Raw genomic sequence first — 21605 nt, 5'->3', positions numbered from 1 at the left:
CCCTTCCTTTTCCCCTCCCTCTAGTTCAAACAAATAGATTAGCACAGGGCACTTTTGGAAGATATTTTTCACCCATATGTGCCTTATTATGTACTTGTCAATATTCACATATTCTCTGTTAGAAATTTATGGTCAGACTACCTTGGCTAAAACTCCTGGTATTCTTGCCATTTTCCTAAAGAAAAAAGTGAGTGGCCTGGAAAATTTTTAATCAAAATGGGATGCTCTAGAGTCCAGTGGTTCCCAAACTTTTTTGGCCTACCGCTCCCTTTCCAGAAAAAATATTATTTAGCCCCCTGGAAATTAATTTTTAAAAATTTTAATAGCAATTAATAGGAAAAATAAATGCACCTGTGGCCATCACTGCTCCCCTGGATCGCTGCAGCACCCACTTTGGGAATCACTGCTCTAGACATCTAGTTCTAAGCTTGCTTTAGAAATAAGAAGGTACTTTTATTACAGATTCTCATCTGTCACCTATGGGTTGTAGAGATCTAAAGTTTCCTCTATCACAGGGAATCATAATTCAGTGTTACTGATTTATACTAAAGTAGCATAGTAAAAATATTCAATAGAATATCATAATGTCAGACTAAGTAGCTTCAAACTACTTTTTAAATAGATTCAGTTGAAATGCAAAATGTTTTGTGTACTTAGTTTATAACAGTACATAAAAACTGTGTATCTTAGTATGAGCTTCCCACTCAAATTGTTCCACCAGTCAGTTTTTAACACTCAGAGCAATCTGAATCCTAGGTTATAATTTTATTATTAAATTAGAATTTTAACATAAGGAATGTTGGCAATATTAAAAGCACTAACCTAGGAGCTAAAAGTTGCAGGTTCCAGTCATAGAACATAATATCATAGACTTAAAGTTGGAAGGGATTTTAGAAGTCATTAATACCTCTGAAACTGTTAATACAATTTCTTCATTTTACAGATTAGGAAACTGAAATCCCCATAGTTAAAACCTTGCCAAAGGTCACACAGGTAGAAACTTTAGGAGAACTAGGATTTGAATACAGATTCTCTTGTTCAAAATCTAGTCTTTCCATGTTTCTTTTTCCACTTAATTCTGAGCCTTTTGCAATTGACCTCCCTATCACTAACCTGAAATTTAATTGTCTTTTAATTGCTGAAATTTAATTGTTAAATTCCTTTAAAAAAGTTTAGTAGTATTGTCTTCTTGGACTCTGCAGAATTTGACACTGTTGACTACATGTTTGTCCTAGATACTTTCTCCTCTGGGTTTTTGTTATACTGTTCTCTTTTAGTTTTTCTCATCTGTTTGAATATTCCTTCTTGGGCTCCAACACTGGATTATCATCATCCAACTCTGACTTCTTAAAACATGGATGTACTCTTACCTTAATCATCTTCTTAAAAATCTTTTAAAAACTACATAGTCGGGGGCAGCTGGGTAGCTCAGTGGATTGAGAGCCAGGCCTAGAGGCGTGAGGTCCTAAGTTCAAATCCGGCCTCAGACACTTCCCAGCTGTGTGACCCTGGGCAAGTCACTTGACCCCCATTGCCCACCCTTACCACTCTTCCACCTATAAGTCAATACACAGAAGTTAAGGGTTTAAAAAAAAACCCCAAAACTACATAGTCAATATATTACTTTCAGAACAATCCTGCATATGTTGCTCATTCTGAACTTTCTGTTCTCTTTTGTGCATTCCAAAAAAGTATTACAACCTTTTTGGCATTTTTAAAATTTTCTAAGCTATTTATTCCCTTTCCAATTTTTTCTTTCGTAGTTTTTCTTTTTATTTTTTTCCTCTCTTGCTTCATTTCTTCTAGGATTTCTTGTATCTTCATGGGGACTTAATTTTTCGTTAGAGTCTGTACTTGTGGTTATATACTCTTTTGGGTATCTCTAGATTTGTAATAATTTTTGATGCTGGTTGTTTTTCTTTATTTCTCTAGGTTTAGTTCCTGAATTGGGGTTATGTCCAAGGTCCAAACTTTTTTCCTACTCTGCTTTTGGATAAGATGGTAGACCCTGTTTGGTCTTTCCCTGGATTCCTTTGGGTACCTGCATTGACTCCCAACTCTGGATTTTTGAAGTTCAAAGTGATGGATCTTTAGGGCTCTCTTTGCTGTCTCATAACAGAATACTAGTGACCTTGGAGACCCTGAGCTTGGGGATGTCTTTGTGTATTACAGTTGCAATCTGTTGCTGGTTCTCAGAGCTTCAAAAGTCTCTAACCTGGAGGTTTCTATCCTTTCTGATGCTTTCTCAGGGTGTTTTCCACTCTTTCCTTCAGACACAGCCTTGCAGACTATTAGTAGGTCTTTTGTCATACTGCTACTAATTTTGCTCAAGGACCCCTTTCCTGTAGCCCCCTGGATATCAGGCTGACTTTTAGTAGAATTCTGGAGAAGAAATCATATACTGTAGTTTCTTTTTGGATTTCTTTATCCTTTTCCTGTCTGGTGAAATTTAGGGTTTTGATGGAAAAGATGTATGGGAACTGGGAAGTCTGCTTCTGTTCAGGCAGCCATTTTGGCTAGAAGTCTTCATTACCTTTTAATTGGTCTCTCTATTCCTCTAGTTACTCCCATGTCTAATCTATCCTCAATCTAGTACTCCTAAGGCACAGGTATCACTATATCATTTCTGCTCAATAAGCTTTAGTGATTTTATATTACTGCTAGGATTAAATATAGACTCTTCTGTTTAGCATTTTAAACCCATTACCGTCTGGCTTCAACTTACCATTCTAGGTTTATTATACTTTATTTTCCTTCAAATATGTTTCTCTCCAGCCAAATTGAGCTACTTGTTGATCCTCACATGACATTCTATCTTTCATTTCTGTGCCTTTCTACAAGCTGTCCATGGAATATACTCTTCTTTACAGAATCTCTAGTTCACTTCAAAACTCAGATAAGAGACCATATCCTTCTACATGATGCCTTTCCTGACCCCTAACTATACAGCTGAGTACCCCCATACCTAAATTCCATTGCATTTACATCGTTTCTTGCTATTATACAATATAAGCTCTTTGAGGTCAGGGATTTGTATCTCAATGCCTGGCACATTCATAGCTATTGCTTAATAAAGTCTAACTGATTTATAGATTCTTTTTTAACATACCAGTTTTGCTACTGATTAATTAGGAAATGGTAGGCACACCATCCAAATCTCTAGGTCTGTTTATTTTCAAAATGTGGAGGTTGGATTAAATGACCTCAGAACTCTTTTTTTTTTTAGCTCAAAAATAGTATGCTTCTGCCTGGAAAAAAAATTTAGCAAGTCAGATACTTTAAAGAATATTGAGTGACAATCTGATATTAGACAGAGAATCAGAGGGTTTTGTTTTTAAGTATTCAGTTAACAACTTTGTGCTTTTGAGAATTTATGTGATCATTTGTAGTATAGATTCAAATGGTTTTTCAGTTAGTATTTTGTTAGAATTTATCTGATGTCTCAGTTAAATGTAGTTTCACATGAATTTGTGATTTTACAGTCTACTATGAAAGGCAAGTAAATTTGCTTCAATTTTGCTAAAATATGTGAGTTCTGGCTCTCCTTCCCCAAAATATGTTGCTAAATATATTTCTCTAAAGATGTTGCATCAGATAAGACCATCTGTCATTGGAGGTAAAATTTTTATTGGTATATTTTGTTTTGAGAATTCATTTTTTTTAAATCGTCCAAATTGTGTGTATATATTTTGTACACCAGTCTCCATTTAAATAGTATTTTAATATCTTTTATTGGAATTGGCATAAATAAAGTATTGAAAACATTTTTCTCCATTTGAAACTTAAATTCATTAGTGTAATGTAATTCATACTAATTTTCACCAAGATCATAAGGATAATTTTTTTCTCTAATATACTCTTTTTTTAAAAAATTAATTTTAAACCCTTAACTTCTGTGTATTGGCTCCTAGGCAGAAGAGTGGTAAGGGTAGGCAATGGGGGTCAAGTGACTTGCCCAGGGGTCACACAGCTGGGAAGTGTCTGAGGCCAGATTTGAACCTAGGACCTCCTGTCTCTAGGCCTGACTCTCAATCCACTGAGCTACCCAGCTGCCCCCTCTAATTATACTCTTAATAATGTTTTTAATGTGGAACTGCATTATGGAGGGAGTCTACTATTCTAGTTAATTTAAAACCAGTGATTGAACAGTTGTTACTCTCTTCATAGCATTATAATCTTTTTCTTAGATTTTAAAAAACATTGAAAAGTTACTTCAAAACTAATTCTAATGTGTTCAGTTTTTAAAGTGGAAGACCAATAGAATAAATAAAACTTTATTTCCTTCTGTAGATTACTTGTAAAGCTAACAATATTTATTCATTCACTAATACCTTTTATCAGCATTATTTATCCAATTACTTAAGTAACTGTCAAGGGTCCTTTATTTATTTAGTAGATAGATTAATGACTTACTATGGTTAAAAAGGAACTCATCATTTGGTGATCAGTGTTTTGATTGTAAATTTTTCCAAGCTTAGGCTTATCCTTAGGCGACATAGTAAGTTTCCTTTTCCATATTAGGAGCTTTTCAAGTTTTATAGGATCTGTTAGAGTTTATACTTTCTTGGCATTTTCTTTAGGGGGCCTAGAATTAGAAAGGGGGAAAAATAGAAACAGTGTTGGAGAGGTTGTAGGAATACACTTAAACTAATACATTGTTGACAGAGCTGTGAATTGTTCCAGCTGTTTCTGGAAAAAATTCAGAAATATGCAAGAAAAAGGCACCATTCATATACTTTGGTGAACCCACTCCTGTGTGGGCATGCAAACCAAAAATATAAAAAGTAGAAAGAAAGGAATAAATAAGTAGAAAAATATACACAGCTGTGCTTTTTGTGCTAGCAAAGAAGTGGAAACAAAAGAGCACTCATTGATAAGAAGTAGCTGAACAAACATACTAATATATTGGAATATTATTTTTCAGTAAGAAATGTCAAATTTAAGGAATTCAGAGAAACATGAGAAAATTTGTTTTAACTAATACAATGAGATAAGCAAAACCACAACAAGGTACATAGTGACTATTACAACATATAGGGGGAAAATCACTAAGATGAAGCTGAACCGAGTAACTGAAAAATAACACATGATCCCAGCAGGAGATGACTGACTGAGGGGAAAATATTGCATGTATTGTCATTAGTCACTCACTATTAGCTGTTTTCACTTAACTGATTTTCTCTTATATGAAGCATAGGATTTAATGATGATGAGTGGGAGTGATGGTACATATTAAAAAATATGATGTATGTAAAAATAAGCATTAACAAACTTATTTAAAAATAAAGAATATAGGAGCATCTTCATAACATAGTATGGAAAATTATATTGACTTATGATATTTTTGTGAAATAGTTTTCCCTTTAGCTCCACTCCCCACCAAGTCAGCCTAAATAGTTTCTCTTCCAGGATATGAAACTGGGTTGAGACCTTCCTTCTTTTGTTAAGATCTTAAAAAGATAAGAAGATTAAGGGCAGGGCTGAGGCATGGTGAACCCAGACCCACAACCATGTTGGGCTCCCAAGTTGCTGAATGTGTTGGCAATTTCTAGATTAAACAAAGACACTATCCTTGTGATGAAGTAATGGAAGTGGAGTTGAGATCTCAAGTCCACCCTCTTAGTAGCCATTTATTAACCAGAGATGTCTTGGGATGTGGAGGTGAGCTCAAAAATGATATGTAAACCTGGGCCAAAGGAGGAGTTGTCTTCTTTTCTGGCCCTGTCAGATTGTGGAGAGAGCCAACTGACCAGTTTAGGATATATCATCTGGTTAGTTAATAAATACTTTTAAAATTAAATACTTAATTTCAATTGTTAAAATAGTAGGAATCAGGTTTTAGTATAGGATTTTAGTTTTAGTATAGGATTAATTCATTAATTACTATACATTCTTCTTATAAAATACTCAACAAACTTAACAAACATTGGACACCTTAAAAACTATTTAAAAATTAAACACAAACACTTATTAAATACCTACTATGTACCAGGCACTGTGCTAAAAATACAAAAAGAGATAAAAGAAAGTACCTTACCTCAAGAGGCTTGCAATCTAATGGGGGAGGCAACATTCAAACAAGTACTAAGAAAACTATATACAGGAAATTTGGAAATAATTAAGAGAGCACTAGAATTGAGAGGTTGGGAAAGACTTCGTTTGAAGGTGGAATTTTAGTTGGATCTTAAAGGAAGCTAGGGAAGGTTGATAGTCAGAATAGAGGAGGGAGAGCATTCAATATGTAGAGAATAGTCAGTGAGAATGCCTGAAGTCTCAAGATGGAGTATCTTTTGGGTGCCAGGAGGCTAGTGTCACTGAATTAAAGAATGTGTGTTGAGTAAAGTGTAAGGAGACTGGAAAGGTGGTAAAATTATAAAATGTTTTGTATGCTAATCAGAACATTTTGTATTTGTTCCTAGCATAGGAGGCCACTAGAGTTTATTGAGTAAAGGGTTGTTATGATTTGACTGCATTTTAGGAAAACCACTCTAGTGGTCGAGTGAAGGATGGATTGGAATGTGGAGAGACTTGAGCTAGGCAGATATGAGGTGATATGGCCTGGGCCAGAATAGTGGCTGTGTCAGAAGAGGGCATATTCGAGAGAGTGCAAAGATGAAATTGACAGTTTCTGGCAATAACTTGGCTATGGATAGTGAGAGATAGGGGATCTGGGTGGATGATGTTGCCCTATGTAGTAATAGGGAAGGTAGGAGAGAGGGAGGATTTTGGGGGAAAGATATTGAATTTTGTTTTAGACATAGTTAAAGATGTCTACTGGAAATCTAGTACGAGATGTCTAGAAGGCAGTTGAATATATGAGATTGGAGATAGCAGAGAGATTCAGGCAGGGTACGTAGATTTGAGAATCATCAGTATGTAGGAGCCTGGGAATTCATTAATTAATTAAGCAAATCAGCCACCCATTTATTTATTTATTTTAAGAGGGTTCCTTTAGACATCCATTTATTTATTTATTTTGGGGGACATTTTCCATGGTTACATGATTCATGTTTTTACTTTCCCGTTTACCCCCCCCCCCCAGCTGATGTGCATTTCCACATTTTAACATGTGTCATCCATCAAGACTTATTTCCATATTATTGATAGTTGCATTGGTGTGGTCATTTTGAGTCTACATCCCCAATCATGTCCTCCTCAACCCATGTGTTCAAGCAGTTGTTTTTCTTCTGTGTTTCCACTCCTGAAGTTCTTCCTCTGAATGTGGGTAGTGTTCTTTTCCATAAATCCCTCAGAATTGTCCTGGGTCATTGCATTGCTGCTAATACAGAAGTCTATTACATTCGATTTTACCACAGTGTATCAGTCTCTGTGTACAGTGTTCTTCTGGCTCTGCTCCTTTCACTCTGCATCAATTCCTGGAGGTCTTTCCAATTCACATGGAATTGCTCCAGTTTATTATTCCTTTGAGCACAATAGTATTCCATCACCAACATATACCACAATTTGTTCAACCATTCCCCAATTGAAGAGCATACCCTCATTTTCCAGTTTTTTGCCACCACAAAAAGTGTGTATATAAATATTTTTGTGCAAGTCTGTTTTTCTATGATCTCTTTGGGGAGCAAACCCAGCAATGGTATGGCTGGATCAAAGGGCAGGAGAGTCTTTTAATGCTCTTAGCGCAATTTGGTTCCAAATCGTCATCCAGAATGGTTGGATCAGTTCACAACTCCACCAGCAATGCATTAATGTCCCAATTTTGCCACATCCCCTCCAACATTCATTACTTTCCTTTGATGTCATTTTAGCCATCTGCTAGGTGTGAGGTGGTACCTCAGCATTGTTTTGATTTGCATTTCTCTAATTATTAGAGGTTTAGAACACTTTCTCATGTACTTATTGATAGTTTTGATTTCTTTATCTGAAAATTGCCTATTCATGTCTCTTGCCCATTTATCAATTGGGGAATGGCTTGATTTTTTTATACAATTGATTTAGTAGGAGTCTGGTAATTTAATCTGTGTTTGCCTTTGTGATAACCAACTGAAATAGTATATAAGAAGAGAAGAGACCCTAGGACAGACTTCTGAGGGACACCTATGGTGTTAAAACTCCTCAGGCACTTACCTTATTTAGATTTTTTAGATAGTATGTTCACATGGTACCTCTTCTAAACTAGAATTATTTTCTAATGGAGATTGTTTAGTTCAGTTTCATCACAGTAAGTACATGTTCAGCATAAACTCAGATTCTTCAGCATTCTTTGGAGGCAGGATATGACCCATTTCTTATACTGTGTATTATATTCAGTTAACTTCTTCTACTTATATCTCATGTATAGATTGGTATGTATTACTGCTTTTACTTTTGTAATAAATTATGCAACTGTATTATTTAGGGTTAGCCCAATGCTTAGCACAGAGTAAGTGCTTAATGCTTGTTTTCTTCTACTTTTTATTTTTTTAATTTTCCTTCTTGCCTCTCCATTCAAATTGGTCCACTTCTCTTACCTTAAACACATCTAGCCCTTTTCTACTTTGACATTTTTGTTTGTCGCATTTCCTCTTTTTTGAATGTTATTTCTTTTCATCTTTACTTATTCTGGCCATTGTTAAGACCTAGTTGAAATATCACTTTCTCATTGAAACAGCATCCTCCCCCAACCACTTAGCTCCATTTCTTTTTTGATACTCATTTGTCTGTTTCACTTATTTTGTATTTATTATACACTTCCTTTTTAATTGTTTCTGTATCTGTCCCATCTTCCCTACTAGGTTAAAGGCTCATGGAGGGCAAGGATCATATCTTCCATATTTTTTGTATCCCATTAGTTCTTAGTATTGTGCCTTGCCCCGATAGGCATTTAACAGATATTTGCTGAGTGCATGCATGAATCAAATGGAATTATTACTATAGGCATCAAAAAGTGATTGTGACTTTTATGCAGTGGGGAAAAAATTTCTAATCTAGTGCTATGAACATTACAAAGGGAGTAAGCATAAGAGTAAATGTATGTGAAAAAAAATGAATATTGATTCCAAGGCCTATTTTATTGGTAATTGTGTAGTATGCACAGTGTTCTGAATTTTGCAGTTTTGAAAGATGACTTTTAAGTTTGGAAACAAAAGATGTATAGGATCCTATATCAGTATTTGTTAATAATTTTCTTTAAGGAAAAGTTACCAAAAACCATATAATTTATCTTATAAGAATTTGATGACATAAAAGTAAACTCTTAAGTCTTTGTGGATTTTTGGTTGTGATTTGTACATGGATTTTTTTTTGTTTTGTTTTTGTGTTTTCTCTAGATTGAAATAAAAATGAAAAAGTCAGAGGCTGTAAGATGGGAGAAGCTGGAGGGACATAGAGATGTACCTAAACCCAAACAATTTACACCAGGTTTGTTTTCTGTCCTAGATGAACTTAAAATTCAAACATTGTATCATTGACATTAAACAGTAATGAGCATTCTTTCCGCTTTCATTATTTATGTTCTCAAGATGAAATACATTGAGGATAATAAGGTTGTTCTGAAATGAATACAAAATTGTAAATCTTGTAAAGGTCTTAACTTTGTAAACTATAAAAATTCAGAAATAATTTTTTTAAATGAATGCTGAGTGAATTACAAGAGATCTCCAGAGGGAAGTTCAGATTTCTATGTTGTCTTAAATTGTCACCTTGGTGATTTCTTCTCTTTGTGTTAGGTGTTTCCCTTTGGATTGTTTGTGTGAATCAGTTGCTCTCCTTATCTTTTGTTTTTTCACATCTCTTCTTTATCTCTATCTTGTTGAAGTAGTTAGGTACAATTTCCTGGAATTTAAAGTTATTTAGTACATTTTACTACAATGCCAATTTGCACCATACAAGAGTTGTTTCAGGGATGTAAATTATATTTTAAGGAGCTTTTAGTTTAACAACTTGATTTTAAGCTATATACTTTGCAATGTTCTATGTTAAGCGTTATGGGGATGAAGAAATGCAAAGAATGTGAAGCAGAGTTCTAGTAAGGGAAATAACTATAATTGTTCAAGGTAGAATGTTTAGTTCTTTTAGGCACGGACACTCTTAGTGATCCTATTTGGGGTTTTCTTGGCAAAGATACTAAAGTGTTTTGCCATTTCTTTCTCCAACTCATTTTGTCACACAGCTAGTAAGTGTCTTATTTGAACTTAGAATGATGAGTCTTTCAGACTCCAGTCTTGGCATTCTATTTACTGATAAGCATTTAGCTGCCCTTTAAGGTATAAAATGCAGGTGTAAAAAGGAAAGTATGAAATGCTTTGTCAGCTCAAAGGAGGGGAGAGATTATGATGAGATTATGTTAAAATGAGAGCTCATGTAATTCAGGGTCCATGTTTTTGAAATTCTGTAATTTGTAAGTTAATTTGTAAACATCAATCCTTGAAATTGCAAACTAAATTTAGAAATTAAAAATTAAGGTTTCATGGGGCTCTACAGTAGTTATAACTACTCCTATTATCACTTAACTTGAATAATCCACACTTGTTACTTCCAGATTATATGATAATTTCCATGTGTATTGAAAGGTCCATATTTTCCAGGTACACCTTCACATCATTTTGAAAAGTGTTTTGCTGAATTCTTATGCTGAAAAATGCTCTCTATATGTAACCTCAGTAAATCAGTACTAGTTAATTTTTATTGAAATATTTAATTCTTAATATTAAGTAAACCTTATTAATATTCCACTTCATACTCTATTCACCAGAATCATCTCTGTGATCTCTCGGTATTGCTTCTCTGTTCTCTGGGCACACCTTTACGTTTTTACACCTTCAATTTTTCTGGGGTTGATTTTCTTAAAAGTTCTTAATATAAATAAAATGTCATCTATGTCAATAAACAAATTCAATGATTTCCAGAGATTTTCTTTTGGTTAAACTTTTTTTCTCTCCTTAATTGGTTTCAGTAAGGCCAGTTATGGTTATAGCACAATGATTTAGTTGCTGCATTGTTACATTATTTTAAATGTTTCAGCATAATAGCACAAATTCTAGTACATTATTTTGAATGAGAACTCTAGAATAAACTTTACTGTTTTCATTCTAGAGAATGAAATTGCAGGTAAAGTTAGGGTTTCTATTTTTTCTTGCAAATAAAGTGTTACTAATTCATCTGTTGTTATAGATGTTTAAGAACATTTTTTAACATTAAACATTTTCAGACATAATTATGATGATTTAAAAATTATTTTTAAAAATCACACCATCCGAACATCGCATGTATTAGGATACTTTGTCTCCTGCTTTCTTTTCTTTCGTGCTAAATTAGTATGCTTGTCAGATTCTTGTGTACTACAGGCTGGAAGCTAAAGATAAGTGCAAATCACTTAACCTGCCTCTGTCAGCTCGGCCAATTTCTTTATCAGTAAAATGGAGATTATAACCCTTGCTCTCAGCTACCTCATGAACTGATGTTAGTATTAATTAGGTTAGCATTTCGTAGTCTTTTTCCTATCATATTTGTAATTTGCCAAATGCATTGATAAAAGTTGGACAAGAAATGGGGATTAGATGCTAGTGAAGGAGTGAGCCACAGTTTGAAAAGAATATCGCTAATGTGAATAAAAGCATATGTGGATGTAAGAAGAAGGGGGCAAAGAATCCAACAATAAGCAAGTGGTTCAACTATTTAAAGTGGAGGGGGGGCAGGAAATGGGAAAACAAGGATTTAGGATTAATTTATACACTATTGATAATATACCTATAACTCATTTTAAACATCTAAAAATCACTTTTTTTATTGGCTTAAAGTCTCAAATACCTTTATGCCTCAGTAGGCATTTGTAACAACTACTTAGCACCATATCCAATGAGGCAACATGTACTATTTATTAACGCTTATTTCTAAATGTTTTTGGTATCTTATTTTTAAATCAGACTTTGTTATTTAGTAGAGGAGAGGATAGACTGTTAACTTATACTTTTAAATAGAATGGATAATTATTTATAGTTCATTTATTCCTGACCCCTAGAGTTATTTGAGACCTTGAAGTAAAGGTATCAGCACTTAATGTTCATAAAAGTCCTGCTGACATTAGATAAGTTCCTTAGTGGAGTATTTATTTTAAATTGAATTTTAAATAAAATGCTACAAGTTTACTCTTATTAAGTACTATTTACTATGGGATGAAATTCTGTGGATTCCATTTTTGTTAATTGATAAAGAATTTTTAGATGTTCAAAAAGATTTACTTATATAGGTGCCAGATAATAAACAAAATATTATTATTAAAAATGTGAAATTCATCTGCTTACATGATTTTCTAAAAATTTAATTCTATAATATTTAAATATAATGTGATCAAAACCTGTTGTTAATCTCTTTTTTTAAATTAATTTTACAGATTCAAACATGTATCCGTCATCCTCTCATTATACAAGGAATTGGGACAAATTAGTTGGTGAGATCAAGGAAGAAGAAAAGAATGAAAAATTAGAAGGAGATGCAGCTTTAAACAAATTATTTCAGCAGATCTATTCAGATGGTTCTGATGAAGTGAAACGTGCCATGAACAAGTCATTTGTAAGATCATATACATTAAAAAAAATAATCTAGTAAATATCAGAAAGTCTGGAGATAGTACTATGTTCTACTTTTTAAAGAATAGATTTATTTTTCTATTTTGTCACCTGAGACTTTTTGCATAGACTTATGCCTCCAAAACCTGGAATAATTCCTTTTAATATCATGCAGGCACAAGCCAGCTTCTCTGTGAAGGGTTCCATAGGAAAATTACTTAGCTACCATTAAATGTGGTTTATTTAGATTTAGAAACACCTTTAAGAAATAATTATGTTTAAACATTTTAGAAAATAGCTGCTTACTTAGTTTTTAATGCCTTCATAGTCTTATTTGGGAACCAATTTTATTATTTTAAACTGATAACATTTCCTTTGTATGAAAGCTTGTATTGACATTTATTTGAATTCTGTTATTCCTGCTAACCAGTTACTACTTTGATGGCCATGGCAGTCAATGACATTTCAACTCATCTTGATTTGCTTTACATGTCTATCAAAATCTATTACCCTTTTAGGCCATGTCTTAAGTTATATAGAATATTGTAAAATAAATAAAGAAAACCTTTATTTATTTAGACCTTTTTTTGGCTTATATTCAAGAACGTATATGCTTAAATATGACTATTCTGATTCTTGGCTCTAACATAATGTAACTTTGTACCTTCTTGCAGATGGAGTCTGGAGGCACTGTTCTGAGTACCAACTGGTCTGATGTAGGTAAAAGGAAAGTTGATGTTAATCCTCCTGATGACATGGAATGGAAAAAGTTCTAAATAAATCAGTTTGCTATCAATGTATTGCGTATATTCACCTAATGTCCACTGTGTCTATATACATTGCATTCTGGAATCTAAACATAGAATATTTCCTTTAGAAATGATACCTCCTTCCTTCTTTTCTACTTTAAAAGTTGCTTTAAAAATTCCTGCAAATGTTCTAGGGGTCTGATAAAATACAACATTCACATTTTTATCACTTCTGTCATCAAGGGTTTCAAATGTACTGAAATTCATTCGTCTTTTTCTACTAAATAGATTAGTTCTGTACTACCATAGGGAGGGGAAATCATTCTTTGGATGTTGAGGATTCTTGCCTTATTTTTGATGCACAGTATTCATTTAATTTATTAGATTCGCAACCTTGGATGAACATAGGTTTTTTTCCCCCAACTCAAATATTGTGTTTGCTTTTTAACTTTGCTTTTAAAGAAGATGTAAATATACTTTTTCTATGAAGACATTCAGTCTATTTTATTTTTGAAGAGTTTTTAGTGAGAACTTGTTATTTATTAGACAAATTAAAAAAGAAATTGCCATTTGATTATTTATGAAATTATATAAGTAATTGAACTGGGATCTTAGTTCTTGCTTCCCCAAATTATGCTGCCTTGATGTAAAAGATGCGACAATAGGATTCAATATTGCTGATTTGATCAGGCTGCAAGACAAGCTATGTATGTCTCATTGGGATCTAAGATAAGGACAACCAAATTAGCTTTAATTTTTCTTCTTGCTGCTTTTGATCCACCATGAGTCCTGAGAACATGGCAGCAGCGACTTCTGTATCCCCCATCGATAGCCCTTAGAGATTGGGGTAGTTGCATTTTCAGTTAAAAGAATTTGTAGAGCATCTATGTTCCCAATCCTGTGCTAGGGGCTATGGAGATAGAAAATAAATACAAGCTTAGCCAGTGACTACATGGAGCTTACAGCTCAAGAAGTCATAATTTATACATGTGATAAAAGAACAGTGAATACTGAAACTGTGGCACTCAATATGATTGAAGTTCAGAGGAGGGAAGATTGCTTTCTAAGTGAAATTTTTTAAAGCCTCAGCAAGTTTTCCGGAATTTTGGTCCAGATTTGGAAGTCAGTGATAATGGGATTCCTCACCTTGACAAAATCAGGGGAAATTGGACTGTGTTTGGGGTGCTCAAAATATAGGTACTGTGAGAAGCCACTCAAGTTTTCATTTGAAGTTGAAGTATTAGCTGCATTGTGACTGTATTGTGATAGAATGAACACTGCTTGAAGATCTAGCTTCCATTTATTTCTCTGCCACATAATAGCTCTGTAACTTTGGGCAAGTCATGTGATTACTCTGAACCTTGATTTCCTTATCTGCAAAATAACAGAGTTGAGTGTTAAGAAATTTTAACCACTTAGCATAAACCTCAAAATATATGCTACCTAGATTTTACTTTCTGACTTGTAGGTCATCATTCCATTCTTGCAATCAGTACTCATTTTTTTAACAACCTAAAATCTTTTTTTAAAAATAAGTTTGCTGGGGGTATCTGGGTAGTTCAATAAATTGAGAGCAGGCCTAGAGATGGGAGGTCCTAGTTTCAAATATGGCCTCAGACACTTCCTAGATATGTGACCCTGGGTGAGTCATTTAACTCCCATTACCTACTCCTTACAATTCTTCATACCCTTAGTAGGAGTAATGTCTGTTATTAGAAAACTTGTGTTTGATGCTGGTGAAAAATTAGTTTTTTATGTGACTGAAAGCATTCAATTAATCCACCATTGTTTATTTAGTTCCTACTCTAAGGCAGTTCTAGGTCCTGAACTAGTCACGGGAGATATATAGATAGTGAATGAAGCAGTTCTTAACTTGCAGGGAGATGAAATTTTAGACTAGAGCAATAGTAAAAGGTGATTGGGACCACTTAAAAACAGTACAGTTCCACTACTATCTGCATGATGAAAGATTCTCTGCCTTCATAAAGGATTTAACCAATGTCATTTTAGACAAGGACTTCTTATTTCTTTCCTATCCTCTATTTGTACTAGGCAGTGAATTGATAATCACTTTATGGACAGCCTTTGGTGCCCTATTTCTTGTGGTACTTTAGAATTTTGACTCATATCACTCCTTTGATGACTCCTTGCCCTTTGAAAGTGAACCTTTCCCTCAGGCCTAGCTCCATTTTTTTCCCTTTATATTTGATCTCAGTTCATATGATGTCATGGTTTCCTTTACATGCACATAAATCAATTTTTCTTTTTCAGTACACCCCTTACCTATTTTCATTTAGTTCTGAGACTGTCACTATCTTAATGTCATCTATAATAACCTTTTTTGTTCCTTGGAACTCAGTTATACAACATTCTGACCTGGCAGTGCTCTCATACTCATTGTCCATAAGTCTGTCCTTATGAAATTATCTGATTCTTCACAGAATTGACCAAACTTCTCTATTCCCACTGTCAAGTATACGTTCTGGTTATCTTCAGCATAGAATATCTCTTAATTGAGTTATTAATTTGTAAAATGAGTTGAACAGTTTGGGGAGGGGACAGCATTTGTATTAGTAGCCATATAGTTTTTGTAACACATTTGCTTTTCTTACATTGAGAAAAATTAACCAACTAAAAAGCAAATCAATTCTTACCATCCTCTTAGGCTACTGGAGAATATTATATTTCTCTTAAAAGACAAAATTATAGTATTAAAAACATTTTTAGAAATGAGGCATATGTGTAGTATAAAGTGAAAATCTGTGTTATTTTGTATGCATTTTATAAGACAAAAATGATGCCTGGATTTTGTTAAATTTTTGGATGGATGCCAGATAGAAAGTAAATTATTTTTGAAGCTCAGATAAAATTTTTCTTAAATGTTAGCTAAAGTTTCCTCAGTTAAATTTCCTAGCTTGCCGCTGGAGTATATAATTTACCAAAGCCTGAGCTCTTTTGAATTGTTTAGTTGTAATCATATACATATGCCAGCTTGCCAATGAAAGGTAGGAGACCTTGAGTATTTCTACTTTTAGTACACAACCTTTTCTTTATAATTATGCCAGTTTCCATGACTGCAGCCACATATTTGGATTTCATTTTGTTCCCAAGTCTCAGAAAAGGGATGGATGTATGAGAATTAAAAAAAAACAACAACACAAAAACAGACCATTGTTTTCTATGCAAAAATTAATCTGTAAAAGAGAGAGTCAGAAAGTATTGCTGTGATGCCAACATTAATATAGCTTTTTCTGTATTTTCAAGTGTTACATTTTAGCGTAAAGTTACTTCATAAACAAATTTTATTCCATCTATCTGCATAGTGCCTTTTGTTGCTGGTTGTCAATTTTCAATTGCATCCAACTCTTTGTGATCCCTTTTGGGGTTTTCTTTGCAAAGATTCTGGAGTGGTTTGCCATTTCCTTCTCCAGCTCATTTGACGGATTAGGGACCTGAGGCCAACAGGGTTAAGTGACTTGTCCAGAGTCACACAGCTAGGATATGCCTGATGCCAGATTTCAACTCAGGGAGATGAGTCTTCCAGACTTCAGACCTGACACTTTATTCACTACGTCATCTACATGCGTTTACATTGGCTCATTTGTGCATTGTAAACACTTAATAAATGCTTATAGATTGACTATTTTTGGTTATGCTTAACCAAAGAGGTTAATTAATTAGCTAGAGTCTTTAATTTACCAGAAGATTGATTTCTTAACTTGACTTCATCATAATCATTCCATTCTGGCTCTGTATTGGATTGAATGTTCAGCCTTATTTCCTATTTCAGTAACGAGCCACCACAGGACTAATGTTAAGAAGAAATGATTATAATAGTACACATTGGTCTCCTTTCAAAATAGTCAGATGGCTATGAATCATAATAATTCTGTGATTATCATCACAAAGTGAGTTATCTTGAAATGAGTAGCATCGTTGAAAAATATCATTACATGTGTGCTTTAAGTTTGACAAATACAAACCTTGCATCTGCATACAAATTTAAGATCAAAAGTAATCCTAAGTGACCTAAGTAGGAAAGCTTAGTAAGAATATGAATTGAACTTCTTGCTTTTTATAGATAGGAACATTAAATAAATTCTTTTGGTTAATGTAGAAGTTAATGTTTTCACTATTTTAAGTAGGGAAGCTATAAAAATACTGATTTTTAAAGTTGGTCAGAGTGCTTATAAATAATGGTGGATTTATTTAACAAAATTCATCACCATTTCTTATATGCAAAATGTTAAGAACTTTTTCCTCCAGCATTTTGATAGTTTCAGATGAAACAGCATATTTTCTGTTTGGATTTTTTTTTAAATTGAGGTCAGTGTATAGAACTAATTCTAGCATCAAAAAGAGAAGTTATATTTTAACTTGTTAATTAATGGTCTTAATTTTTTTTACTTTTGTAGAGGACTTTTCAATATTATCTTTTGTTATGTTTTTTTTTAATTTGAAAATTTCATTTCTTATGTCCTTCATTGGTTTTCAGATAGAATATGAATCACATTTTAAAATAAATTACATCATATAACTTAACAGAAGAATGTTAAGAGAATGGAAATTATTGATGTCTGAGGAGTTTTAAAAAGTGCTTTATATAAAAATTTGAAAATGGTTTCCATTTGTCTGAGGATTTTAAGTTCCAGCCTAAAAAAGATGTTTGAGGTTTTTTGGGGGACAAAATTATTTCATATTTCATCTAATCTTCTTTTCCTCTTCTTTCTTTTTTTTTTTTTTTAAGTGGAAAAGGGAGTAAACCATGATCCTTAATGAACTTTTGTTTAATTCAAAATTTATGCTTGAAAAGAAGTTGACAATATTTTATGCTAAATCTAAAACTGATAATATGAGCTACTTATAGCAGAGATTAAGAAGTATTTTTTCCTCATTATAAATTAGTTCTTCCCTAGCTTTTGGCACTTTTATATCTACTGCTTGATATTGGTAATGTGAAATTTGTATCAAGTGTTTGTGTGTTTGTGGGGTGGGAGTGGCTGGTTGTGGAGGTACCTGAGAGAATAAATAATTTATTGTCAGATTGTTAAGAGGGTAGAAAATAAGTCAAGTGAAATGTTGGCAGGTATATTTAATATTTATATATGCTGTGTTAGTCATAGAAGGTAAAGATTTCCCTGTTCCCCTCCCCACTTCCCAACTGTATGTTTGTTATATCATTTCTTTTTATTGTAGGCAATTTTTATAATACATAATAACAATTTCATATGCACATTCATTAACCAATATAGAGTAAAATCTTACCCAAAACAATATTATCCAAAATATTTACTTTTTTCCAAAACTAATAAATTGTAAAGCTAACAGCTATTTGCTTTTGTTTCTTCTTTAGATCTGTGTACTTAGAAAATTTTGGCTTTTTTTCTATTTTCTATTATTGCTATCTGTGGTCTTAGAAATTCTACACTATTTTGCATCACTTTGTATTAATTTTGTATTTTTTTTGTCCTTCATATTCATCATATTTAAAGAGGCTTTGCAGTATCCTATAACTTTTATTTAAGAACAGTTGGTAAAGCTATTTCCCTTGTCATTTAATATATGAGTTGCTTTCTATTTTCCTCTATTATTAAATAATGGAACTGGGGATGGTTTTGAAAAATATATTTCTTTTGACAGAAATAGCAGGATGTAGTCTTGCTAGTGTATTCAGTGACTCAAAGGTTATAATCAGTTTTGTAACTATTACCCTACATTGCAAGATTACTCTTCAAAGTTTCATTCTAGGGGACAGCTGGGTGACTCAGTGGATTGAGAGCCAGGCCTGGAGATGGGAGGTCCTGGGTTAAATATGGCTTCAGATGCTTCCTAGCTATGTGACCCTGGGCAAGTCACTTAACCTCCATTGCATAGCCCTTACTACTCTTCTGCCTTCAAGACAGAAGGTAGGGTTTAAATTAAAAAAAAAAAAAAGTTATCGTTCTACCAAAAAATATAATAGCATGCCATTTGCCTTACCACCAGTAAATTTTGTAGTTTTAAAATATTTGTGCCCAATTTAATGCCTGAAAAAGGAATCTCAAAATTATTTTAATCTTCATTTCTCTGATTGTTAAAGATTTAAACAGTTTTTCAAATAATTATTATTTTATGCTTTCACTTTTGAAAATTTTTACTATCCCCTAGGGGTCTAAAATAGTTAAATAATAAAATTTTAATGAGAATTAGCAGTTGGTAGGAGATTAATTACTTCATAAAGTGCTTTAAATTTTGCAAAAGATTCACATTTGAGCCTCAACAACTCTGAGTCGGAACTACAGGTGTTATTACTCCCATTTTAAAATTAGAAAACTGAGGATAAGTGAAGTCCTGTGGTCACATGGCTAGCAACTATTACAGGTAGAATTAAATACATTTATCTTTCTGACTTCAAGAAAGTTGAGCATGCAAAATAACCTAACGCTAATAACCTTGAATTCTATATGATGATATAACCCTATTTAAATTGGTACCAATGAGGAAGAAGGATTTTTAGAGTATTATTTTCTTTTGTGTTCATAAGATTTAATGGAATTAGGAAGTGACCTTTGCTTATTTGTGTCATTGGCAAAGCTTGTGTCATATATAAAATATATGACTAACCCATAATCATTGTGCTTTTGAAAGAATTAAATTTTAATGGTTTGACTAAAATATATGAAATTTATAAATAATATGGTACTCACTGATTCAAAGTATTATTGCTTCAAAGTTAAAATGACTTTAATAGCTTTTGTTTACAAAAGAGGTGGAAAGAGTGAAAGCAGAGAACTACAAGAGTCAAGAAGACATTAGCTTATCTAACTAAATATTGCTCTGGTGCTCAACTCAGCCAGGACTTATTGACATTCAACCGGAATTTAACTCTCTAAAAGACAGGAAGGGAAAGCCAGCTATCCACTCACCCAAGTTCTCTCCAAGAGGCAAGTCAAGACAATGACACGAGCTGAAGGTGAATCCTGAGGCCAATTTTCTTCCTTGAGCTGACCTTCTTGAAGCTGACTTCCTTCTTGAAATCCCATTCCTTCTTGAAGCCAACTTCCTTCTTGGAGTCAACTTCCCTTCCCCCAGAAATTCAGGGCCTTTTTAAAGTGAGTTCTTGTCCCTTCCCTTTTTCACAAGGGCCAGTCACAGCTTCCAAATTGCCCAGCACTGCCAGGGGCCAGTGTTTGTGGGAACCACTTCTTACCTTCTGGAGAGGTGTGAATTCTCATTTCCTGGCTGATTGATTTGAAAAGGTGGAAAGCTCCTCCACCTAGTGCTGAGTGGGATGTTCAAGCATTTGTCAATTCAAAAGTAGACAAAGGAGAGTTAATCCTGACTTCACTGTCTGGTGAGATACTAAGTAGGGGTACTTAAGTTATTGTTAACCAAAGTGTTAACTCAAAATGGACAAAGGGAATAAAGGATTCCCTTTCATATAAGTGTAAACTCAAAGAGAACAAAGAATTCCCATTTACACTTTTGAGGCTTTTTTCCCCCCCTTATCAATAGTAGTGATAGATTTATCCATTCATTTTCTTGACTAGGCCTTTTTGTGAGATTGGTTTATATTAGGATTAAATAGATTTGAAGTTAATTTGGGGTTTAGTAAACTAAGGAGAGAGTGAAGAGAGTGTCAGAACACTTTTAAGGCCCAGCTTGGAAATCTTGAGCAAAGTTCCTAGATGGAATGCTGAGGAACTTGAAGTGGTTGGACTTCCAACTGCCAAGGGTCTCTTGGAGGGAAGCTGTTCTTGAAGAGGCTGGTTGGATTTTGCTCTCTGGATCTACTTTGGAAAACTGGAAAACCGAGAGTGACAGTTGAAGGAGGAAGCAGGTTGGAGTGCCAGAAATAAGTTGTAGTGAAGATCAAGAGAAAGAAGAAAAGAAATTGTATTTTTCTACCTCTGTGTGACTGAAGGTAGAGGCAGGCCTTTTGAAGCCTGACCAGGCCAAGAAAGTACTAGTAGTTGGAGGAGTGAGCTGAAGGAATACAAGGAGAAAGTGAATTTTAAAATATATGTAAGGATGCTATTTAGCATAGATCCTGGGCATTTAGGTCAGTGATAAGGAGTTGTAAGGGAAACCTGAGCAAGAAACATATTCTCGCAGATCAGAGGGGAATTGGGAAACAGCTAAGACCTCTTAGATTTAGGGATCCTATCCTCAACCTGTGTTTACCTATCCTTACATTTCCTTAAACCTTTAATACTTATTAAATAGATATTTTGTACAATCTGTCTCCAAGAAGTATCATCGCTCAGTCTTTCCCAAGTAGGCTAAAGACTATTACAATTATAAAAGGTAATCATTTGACTATGTTGGCTTTGTCAGCACTGGATTCTTTGAAATTCCTGATATGAATTCA

At 33.8% G+C, this 21605-nt stretch overlaps 1 protein-coding gene across 1 annotated transcript in view; it reads left to right on the top strand.

Annotated features, from left to right (window-relative positions):
• Positions 1 to 13302, top strand: part of SUGT1 (SGT1 homolog, MIS12 kinetochore complex assembly cochaperone) — a 76341-nt gene extending 63039 nt beyond the window's left edge. Inside the window, exons 11-13 of the mRNA XM_044670608.1 lie at positions 9270 to 9360; positions 12332 to 12510; positions 13181 to 13302. Of these exons, the coding sequence (XP_044526543.1) occupies positions 9270 to 9360; positions 12332 to 12510; positions 13181 to 13282 (372 nt within the window). The 3' untranslated portion in view covers positions 13283 to 13302. The remainder of the gene's footprint in view (positions 1 to 9269; positions 9361 to 12331; positions 12511 to 13180) is intronic.
• The last annotated feature ends 8303 nt before the right edge of the window (positions 13303 to 21605 follow it).

Source organism: Gracilinanus agilis, chromosome 3 (assembly GCF_016433145.1).
Source record: "Gracilinanus agilis isolate LMUSP501 chromosome 3, AgileGrace, whole genome shotgun sequence".
Taxonomy (NCBI): Eukaryota; Metazoa; Chordata; class Mammalia; order Didelphimorphia; family Didelphidae; genus Gracilinanus; species Gracilinanus agilis.
This window is presented reverse-complemented; position numbering and strand designations above follow the sequence as displayed.